The sequence below is a fragment of the Cornus florida genome, unplaced genomic scaffold (genome assembly GCF_030987335.1).
Source record: "Cornus florida cultivar Cherokee Brave unplaced genomic scaffold, ASM3098733v1 CherokeeBrave_3.0.0_Hap2_Chr03, whole genome shotgun sequence".
NCBI classification, from domain to species: Eukaryota; Viridiplantae; Streptophyta; class Magnoliopsida; order Cornales; family Cornaceae; genus Cornus; species Cornus florida.
The window spans coordinates 16181186-16191411 of record NW_026775573.1 but is presented as its reverse complement, the minus strand read 5'-3'; the positions used below and the strand labels follow the sequence as shown (position 1 = coordinate 16191411).

Here is a 10226-nt window from a genome sequence, read left to right as displayed (position 1 = left end):
TCATATATAGTAAACGCATACGTATATACATCAATGCATAAACTCTGTCAGATTCTTAACTTGGAACACTTTTTTGAAGTTCGGTCAATGTTGATTATTGTAGCTTCTGTTATTTTACTTTTCTGCACTAGTTATCTCATTATATATGTTGCTCACAAACACATACAGCAAATTTTATTTTTTTTATAAGTAAAAATAAAAAAAAATAAAATAAAATGCAGGAAGGCATTTTATATGAGGAAGTAGTTCATATATAAGTATTAGAGACCATTAGTTGGGGATACGATTTTCAACTGTGATAAATGGTTGTCTTTTCTCTCCTGTTCTTAAATTCTTCACTGTCACTCCTAGCTATGATAGATGTGTTACTTATTGTTGCTGACATCATTGAGAGATCATTTTATCTGTCATGTTTATGATATATATATATATATATATATATATATATATATATATATATATATAATGTTATTTTAAAGAAGATATTTTAACTTTTTGTGGGGCCCATTATTATAAAACAATTTTTATGGCCTAAAGGCCATTATACCATCACCAATTTCTATCTCTCGTCAGAAACTCTCCCTCCCTGAATTTCCTTCTTTTTTCTTTTTCTTTTACCTTAAATTCAAGGCTTGATCTAGCCTTACCCTTTGTGAAATTGATAGTACCTCTTAAGGCAATGTTGGAGAGCTCGTTGAGGCCGTTATTTTGATCGGAGCAAAGTTCAATTTGGTCACCCTTTGGATTTTGAATTTTTGGACATAAATTGGGGATTTTTGTCTCATTTGAGGTAAGGGTATTCTAATTCACAATTTCTTTGATTCTTTGTGAATTTTCCCTTCCAAAGTTGGTTATAAACATGCTTAGTTTTAGTTATTTTGAATATGGTAATTGTATTTAGTTGTGTTCATGATGATAAGTGATATAGTGTGTTAATTGAGCCTATGAACTTAATTAATTTGTTGTGATGAAAAGCATGCTCAATTATAACAAGTTGTGTGTAAAATGTTTGCCAATTGCTATGTAAAATTGGAATTATTAGTTGTGGAAATAAATGTTTAGAATTTCTTCTCAAAATGTGAATATGACGTTGATGGAATGTGTGAAATTTAATTGTTGGCCGGATTTGTGAATTGAAAGTATGTAAAATGCCATGATTTGGAAATATGAGAATGTGATATTGTGTGGAAATTCATGTTTTAACTATGCTTAAATGATGTGGATGATATGTATGACATTTCTCTATTGTCATGGCATTGAAATTTTTTTGCATAATTCATGCATTGCCATTGGGAAAGTAAAGGGAAAAATTTGTTTTAAAAACAAATGAAATTGTTTTTGGGAAAAGTTTTTGAAAAGTGTTTGTGAAAACCGGACGCCTAGGAGGCGCCTAGTGATCCGTGGTGTTAGTGTGGTCTAGAGGGGAGCTAGAGAGAGACTTCGGTGTGGTTGAGCTACCTAGGCCCAGACGAGGCCATGGAGGTGCCATGTGGTCAGGGAAAGCTAGCCAACCCTCCCTTCGTGACGCCTCGGAGGTGCCTTGGGTCGGATCGCACTAACGGTTTGGAAGTTGAAACGGCATTGTTTCAGAAGTGAGAAGCGACATTGCATGGCGTGGCATTGCATTAGCATACATTGTATATTTGGTGGTTATACGACTTGCGTATGTATTTGTTGATTATTATCATTACTTTACTTGTTTTCCCTGAGGCATGATCCCATTTACTTCTACTCTATTCCTTATGTGGATTTACGGGGTCATAAGAGGTGCGTCTTAAACACTTCCTACTGAGCTTTATGCTCACCCCATCATTTTAACATTTTTCAGGTCACGAGAAGAAAGTGGCGGATGACGTTCCTCTACAGGTTTTGATGGGTTAGTGGGCTGTTTTGACATATTTTGTAGTTATGATCTCATTTTATTATTATTATTATTATTATTATTATTTTTTATAAACCTTGGGATGACACGTATATAATGTATTGACATACGAAAGGACGGTAACGTCTTTAGTTGACCTCGGGTTCGGGTAAGGACCCAGTTAGCGATTCGGACCCTCGGGTTCGAGTCGTTACATTATCCATACTGGATTTATTGGGAATTCAATTCCGTATTTTTTCTTCATCCTCTCTAGCAACATCAATTAATCTCATTATCACTTTGTCTACTTCCTGGTTGAGATTGATTCATCAATGTGGCCAGCTTTAAAGCCATAGAATGTTATGTTTGAAATGGTTTCGTAAGTCAAGATGACCATACAGATAGACATTGTACACATAGCTATGTATGTATGTATGTTTGACCTTGGTTTGACAGGATTAACATTGTACATTTATTAATGATTTATCATTACTTTTTACCACTTACGCTAATAGTTTGGTGTTGGCCATTATGTATGGATCATTGTCAGGTAACTGCCTCTATTTATACCAACGTATATGGGAGTTTGAAATATTTTTTGGACTTTTTAATTTGTATTTCTTGCCGGTATTTAGGAAAGAGTCATCCTTGGACTATGATGTGTTTCCCAAGCATGAATTATTGTTATTTTTGTTAATGTCAGATTACTGGAATACTTCTTTTGTTGATTTAGGATCTATATGCAATGACACTTGATATTCATGGCATTTTTGCTGGTGTTTGGAGTCCTGGACTTTGTTTGACCATTTCGTGTTTCTGCTGGCTGTTCTTGAAGTGCAGGTTATGTTTTCTTGTTAGAGGGACTTTGGCGGTTTGCCTTATGAAGGCTATTGCCCAATGTGGTCATCATCAATCAAAAGTAAGGTGCTGGAATGGATAGATTGGATGTAGACTTCATTTTCAGATTCTTTTTTCACTAAGTAGTCATGGTTGAACCTGCATGTCCATGCTTGACAGACCAAGCTTTCTGTTGCTATAAAAACGTTGAAGTTTATAAATGATAAAATATTACTAAGGATAATAATTGTGGCAAAATCTCACTTCACGCGAAGAAATTAATCATCTCTCTTTCACGCACACATCAAGAAGTCAAAGTAAAAGAACCAGCCATTCTGTAGAAGTCTGATTTCACATCTGGCCATGCTGTTTCTGGGGCCTGTGCATTTAAAGTAAAGAGCCGCCCACGACGAGCACAACAAACAGCCACATTATGTCTCCTAAATGAGGAGCTTTCAACTCTAAATTCCAGCTCATAGTATTTGATACTCCTCATTGAATCCTCTCTCAAAGTTGATTTTATCAGGGTACCTTTCACATCAGGCAGCCGGCTCAATCCTGTAATTGTCTGAACCACAGCTTCTCCTACTTCCTTCGGCCCGCCAAATGCTTCAATTCTATAAAGAAACACAAAAACATAAGCTCTACATTCACATAAACTTAGAGAGAGTATAAGAAATACTTTTCAACTGGTCATGACTAGGGGACTCACCTCATCTAATGGATGAGGTAAACTGTCAATAGCACCATTGTCTATGAATATAGGACTTATTATACTTTATTATTATTGCCATTAAACCAAGTATGACATGTTTAGTCATTGTCCAGGAATTTACAAAATCTTTAAAGCATCTAATGTCGATTTCTTGCAGATTGATGATCAAGGGGACTCACGAGAAATCAAGAGGAACTGGTGAAACAATGACACTAACGTTTAGCTCGCCGCTTGACTTTGGTGGACCAAATGCAACAATTGGCTCGTTTATATTTCTGCGCCGCTGGTCACTGGCATTGTTCAGGGAAGATGGATCCAGTGATCTCTCAAATTCTGCTTTTCTAGCTGCCCGAATTAACAGTGTCCGATCTCCAAACCATCTTGCTGGGTATACGAATTCTGTTCACAAACATAAATTAAATTCTGAAAGCATTGGTTTCCCTTTAATTAACTTGTTAAGACTTTGTTTGGTTGCAGATTTCGTGAGAGTAAGGAAAATGAAGAGAAGGAAAAGGTAAAGGGAAAACAATCTTCCTCATTTTCTCTTAAATTTCAATAAAGCTCCAAGTTAGAATTTTCTCAAAAATATCAGAAAGAAAAATACAAAACAAAAAGAGGATAATGAATTGTGAAAATTAAAACTTTCCCTCTCTCCTTTTAGTTATTTTTCTCTCCTACTTTCCATGATAGGAAAATGGTTTCCTTTGCATTCTCTTTTAACTTTCCTCCCTGCGATTGAAGCAAGAGAAAAATAGAAATGGGACAAAATGAAATTATCATTTATATGTTGTAGTATTAATTTCATAGAATTATTTGGCCAAGTTAATTAAAGTAATACAACTTGTTAAATGTACAAATAATTGAATAGTCATAAATGTTGGTTCTCATTTTATAAATGTACAACTGTTACTAACCAAATCCTTCATTTGTTTCAACGCAACGTCTGTAACCTGCAATTGGATAGAGCACGTCCAGCTTAAGATTCTGACCAGTCTCTGGCGACAACCCAAGCAGAAAACTTGTTATTCCTGCAAAATTAGCACCGAGAGCAAGTACAGAAGCTGACCCAACTCCAGTTAGTAGCCGACGCCTAAAAACCGAAGCGAGAGGTGCAAATTGGTCGGCCGGAGATCTTCCCGGGGGAATTGTTACCCCTTGCGGGCTGTCTTTCTGGTCACCGGACGGTTGAGTCATACAAATCCGGTGGAGAGATTTTGGTTTACATGCATGGAGGTAGTGTTGCATGGCCATTGTCCACTCTCTTTTGTGCAAGAACTAAGGTTATTCATGTGTGGAGCTGTTGGGGTTAGTACGTTGTACTTGAATTCTTCCCAGAATTATTGATATAACCAATGAAAAAGTTCCACGTAACGTGCCTTGTTTTTTATTTGCTATTATGCTAAAATGTGGGGTAATTAGGAATTCATCTTCTGCAAATAAGAGTGATGTGGCATTATGTGATTGGTGCTGTGATGGTTTGTTTGAGTGAGTGTGTAGGAGTAGGCCATGTCAATGATAATGCTATCCAGTTTTGGTGGCTCTCACTCATTTGGTTACATGAAGTCTAAAAACAGAGACTTTGATTTGTGAAAACACGTTTCATTTTCATCATCTTCTTTTTTATTGTCATTAGTATGTTATCTTCTCTCAGGTTATATTTGGAGACACGATGTGTTTGAATTTAAAATTAGAAGGGAAGGTTCAAGTAAATTTTGTGGGAATTATAATTTTATTTGGCATGTGTTATTCATTGGTGATATATAAAAATTGTTGACTGCAAAATATTGTGAACTTCCAAGTTCCAAAGATGCTTATAATGTTACTTTTCACATGTATTGGTTCCTTTAACATTAAACTTAAGGCTCTAATAAAAGAGATTAAAATTCTAATCAGATTGCGCCAATCAAAATAAGCAAATTTGAGTTTGCTAATTCAGCTAAGATTTAGGTTTGTTAGCTTAGATTTATATTTTGAGAATACGTGTGGAAGGATTTTAAACCTTATAGAGGTGAATTTCAAATAGCAAAATGAAATGATTTCTTAGAAGAGTAATGTTCTTAAGAGGGTCATGAGATGGGTTATGAGCTCTTCACATAGGCAAATGAATCAATTAATACATTTTCAATTCATTGGTTAAATATGAAAAGTTCGTTACTTTCTTAAAAGCATTACTTTACATAGGCAACATGTGTGGGCTGAGGAGGCGTTTAATGAGAGCATTATGTGGTACGCATAATTGTGCAGGGAAGCTATGTCATGCAAGCAATCCGTGTGAAAAAAGTAGAATACGAGAGTTCCAGAATCTTTTAGAATTGTGTGGTTTTGGAGTTATTGTGAAGCGAATTGGAAGATTCTAAAATATTAGAGAGACGTACATTCTTGTATAAAGTTAAAGATTTTAAAAGTATCGCGAAGTGTGGAGAGTTTTAGAATAGAACTACTAAGCCTATAAATATGTTTTGGAGCGCTTTGGAACCAAGAAGCTCCAAGTAGGAGTGAGAAGCTCAAGAGTGAGCCATCTTCAATTCTATAAATAGATGAACTAAATGATCTCACTAAAATCTATACTTCTCTTTAAACCTATGTTCTATTCTTCACTTTATCTAGTTCAATTTATCTAAAATAGTTTGACTTCCATCTAATCTCATAGTTGAGGCTTGTTAAGCTTCTATAGAAAAAAAATCCTTTCGAATTACTCTATCATTGAAGGCCTTCCAGTGAGGGATTTTAAATTTGTATTTACTAAATTTTCAAGTTTTCAATTTTCAATGCTGAATTGGCGCAATCTGATTACTCCATATTTAATTTGTAATATATAGTATTCAAAATAAGCAAATTACTCCATATTTAATTTATTCACTCGACGATAACAAAATTATGTTAAAAATGTGACGTTAATCATTACCTTAGATGCTCACTGAACATGAACATCGTTTAATGAAATACTTGTAACAATAAAAAGTGTTCAAAATCAAATCATTTACTTGAATACTATATATTACAAACTTATCATTTGATTTACTATTATTTACTATTTTTATAATCTAATATAATAGGCAGTCTAAAGGTAGATGTAATACATATGAGCATCAATCATGCCAGTAACAAAATAAAATTGATGTTAATGAATATTGTTAACAAAATATTGTTGATATTTAAACAATATTTTTTTAAGTGAGTAAAGAAATTTAAATGAAGTAACTCGATAAAGATATTAATCTAATTCTAAATTGATTGTTAGCTCGTTACACATATTTCTTTCATTTCCGTTTGAATTATGGTCTTTAAATAATAAAGTAACTTTACTATTATGCCAATATATATGTCCTTTAGTTAAACATATAAGTAAAAGTGAAATTAGAGATTTATAGAAATTTATTAAAAGGTCTGTTATGTTAGAAAATAAAAGATTAACTTCCAAAACAAATGTTAAAATGTTTCCTTGAGTGAGTGAGCATGAGATTAGGAGATGTCAAATACACAAATGCATATGCAGTTATGTACATATATTTTTATACAGAAAAAACACACACAGACACACATATTTATTAGCAATAAAAATCTAAGTAAAATTAATACCACATCTCGAAGAAAAAAAAATTAGAATCAATCTTCAAGTCCTTTGTCTTTATTCTTAAAATTGAATTGTTACTCCACAATTATAATTCAATACTTTTCATTTATTTAAGTGTTATAGAATAAAATTATCTTTTCATTTGTTATAATTATCTTTTCATCATTTGTGTAAAATTTTGAAATTTTCATTAGTGAAGTGTAATATCTCTTATATTAGTACCAAATTCTCCAGCATTTTTTTGTCCCAGTTACTTATGAGGATCCAAATTTTTATTTTCAATGATAGATTCTTCAATCTCACTAAATTTGTTGAAAGAAAACGAATGTATTTTAGACCAAATGACACAACAAAATAAGAATTTTATTTCAAGGTTGGAAGTTAAATGAGAATATATACACAGGTGCGATATCATCAATATGAATTATTCTCCCATTCCCACCTAGAACCATCACGTACGATCTCATTTTTGCACGAAAAAAATAATAAAGTATTAATAAATGGCGAATTACAAAATTATAATGCACAAAGTTGACAGAGCATCAACAAGTTAGTGGTCTAGTGGTATCAGGCTCTTATTTTTTAAAAAGAGAACCTTGGTGGACATATGTGTGTGTGAATACCAATTAAAAAATAAATAAATAAATAAATTTGACAGAGCAAGAAGGACAAAAGATTAACAAAATTATAAAATATAGAATCAACAAAATAAGCCAAAATAGAAAGAAAACTAGTACAAAGATTAATTTAAATAAAAAAGTAAACACCCTTAGAAGATGATACCTCTTGCTAAATCTATTGTATTGAGTCATATAATTAAAAGAAAAGACAAACTTGGAAAAAACATAAATCAAAATATAACATATTAGATTCTTCAACTGCTTATTCATTTTTTATACCCTCAAGCTTTTCCAGAATTGCATAAGAAAGTGGTGTACTTAAATGAAGTTGCAATGTCACTAAATGTCCAACCATAAAAAGGAATAAAAATTCAATAAGGTAATTTTTGAGACTTTGTTAAACTTTTATTAAAAAAAAATTTAAAAATATTAAGAAATAGAAACAGGGGTTTACACTTTTAAATTGGTATAGATATAGATACATATATATAGAAAGATATAGATATAGATTTTTTATTTGTTTTGGAATATTGTGGATTAGAGCTCTAGGAATTTTTGGGAATGATGGATTGCTTTTAAAATAGTAGGACGGAAAAAAAGTATATATATTTCCCTTTTTTTTCGGAATATTGTGGATCAATGGTATGAACTATGAGAAGTGATTTAAGAGACTTTTATGAAGAAAAAAATGTTAAAAAATAGAGAAATAAATTAACTGCTTTAATGAGGTATAATTTATTATGTGCTTTCATGAGATTTTATGTAAAATAAAAAATAAAAAATATTAAAATATACTTTACACTTTTAGAATAGTGTATATATATATATGTGTGTATATATATATAGGGTCAAGGGTAGAAAATACCTTTGAAGTATGCTTACAGTACATATCACACCTCTCAAGTTTCAATTTGGTGCAGTTAGGTCCCCTGACACATTTAAAATCTAAATTGACCAAGTTATCCTTACCGAACCATTTTATAAAATATATAAAAATATTTTTTTTAAAAAAAAAGACCAAAAATGACATGTTTTAGTGACGTTTTGCACACCCCATTTACCAAGTCATTTGCATCATCAGAAGGCTTTTGTGGAGAAGAAGCATGACACAGCTAACAGTGACAGTGAGCTCCCGACGAATGGACTGTGTTTCGGCAACAGAGAAATGGTCTTTGTTCATATCGAGCCCAGCGGCGATGATGAAGAAAGGTGGAGTAGGATGGTTATGTGACAGATTTATGGATGTGCTCGGAGAAGATGGCGGCGCATCGAACTAGACGAGCGTGAGTGATACTTGTTAGGTTTGTGGCTCAAAATTTCTGCGCAGAAAATTAGTTTCCTTTTTTGTTTTGGAAGCTGCAAGAAACAGTTTCCTGATTGGTTTTGGAATCCAGAAGGGGAAAAAGGCTAAAGATTTAGGAAGGAAGTTATACCTGTTATTTTAGAGTTGAAGATTGATATGGTAATTCCTTGTAGGTAAGTTGATCCTTGTCCAACAAGGAATTGGATTTGAGGAATACTTGTCCAACAAGGAATTGAGTTTTGAAGACTCTATAAATAGAGATAGGTATGAGGGGTTTAGAGAGAGAGAGAAGAGATAAAAAATGTAAGAGGTTTAAGGGTGAGTTTTGTGAGGAGGGGATAGTATATGTAATTCCCGAGTGTATACATGTAGCCTCAAAAGAGATGATGAGTGAGTGAGTGGGGTTTTGACATATGGTTGTATATTCTCTTCCTTGATTCATAATAGTAAAATCTCTCTCTCCCATGGACGTAACCCTAGAGTTGGGTGAACCATGTAAAATATTGTGTTGTGCGTTGATGTGTATGATTGTTATCTTCATATATGCTTCTGTTGATATGATGTGATGATACTTCCGCTGTGTATGATAAAGGAGGGATTTAACTCTCAACAACAGCCGACCGTTGAGTGGTTTGGAGGGAGTTAATTATCCCTAACAACTGGTATCAGAGCCGATGGTAGGTCAGAGCCTGTGATTGGTCTTGAAGATCAGTAGAAGAAGATTGGTGCGAAGTTTGTCAGAGCAGAGGATGATAGTGAGGTGCTATGGAGATTCAATCAAAGTTGATGATGACACGAAGGTATGAAGAAGGTGATAGCGTGAAGCCCATGAGGAACAAGTCTTGTGACAAGTTAGAAGATGCTCGTTTTCAAGATGGGGCAAAGGTGATAGAGGTGAAGCCCACGGGGAACAAGTTTTGAGGACAAGTCAAGAGTGGGTGCTAGTTTTCAAGATGGGGTAAGGGGTATGAAGAATAAAGGGGTTTGCTCTAAGCCTGATAAAGAGCAAAGGGGAGTATGAAGAGTGAAGATGAGAGGTTTGTTACTCTGGCCAGAATTGCAATTGATGAAGATGAGTTGAAGATTGGTGGGTTGCCATGCGTGAGCAATTGAACACCAATGGGGTGGATAGAGAAGATAGAAGAAAAAAAGAAGAATGATGAATTTGAGAAAATGTGGAGATTGTTAAAGTGTTTCTCAAGTTCATCATAGTGATTTATTTGAGGTGGAGAAATCTTCAGTTGAGGTGGAGCTATGAAGAGATCCTTGTTCAAGGTAGAGCTATGGAGAAGTACATGAAGATTGAATTTTAAGCC

General features: G+C 33.7%; 1 protein-coding gene across 1 annotated transcript; it reads right to left on the bottom strand.

Annotated features, from left to right (window-relative positions):
- Nucleotides 1–2885: 2885 nt before the first annotated feature.
- On the bottom strand, nucleotides 2886–4809 carry LOC132299681 (psbP domain-containing protein 7, chloroplastic). Its single transcript, XM_059796442.1, has 3 exons — nucleotides 4328–4809; nucleotides 3593–3812; nucleotides 2886–3315 (listed from the first exon to the last, which is right to left on the bottom strand). Exons 1-3 carry the CDS (start codon nucleotides 4662–4664, stop codon nucleotides 3003–3005), a joined length of 870 nt encoding a protein of 289 aa, XP_059652425.1. The 5' UTR covers nucleotides 4665–4809; the 3' UTR covers nucleotides 2886–3002.
- Between the last annotated feature and the right edge of the window lie 5417 nt (nucleotides 4810–10226).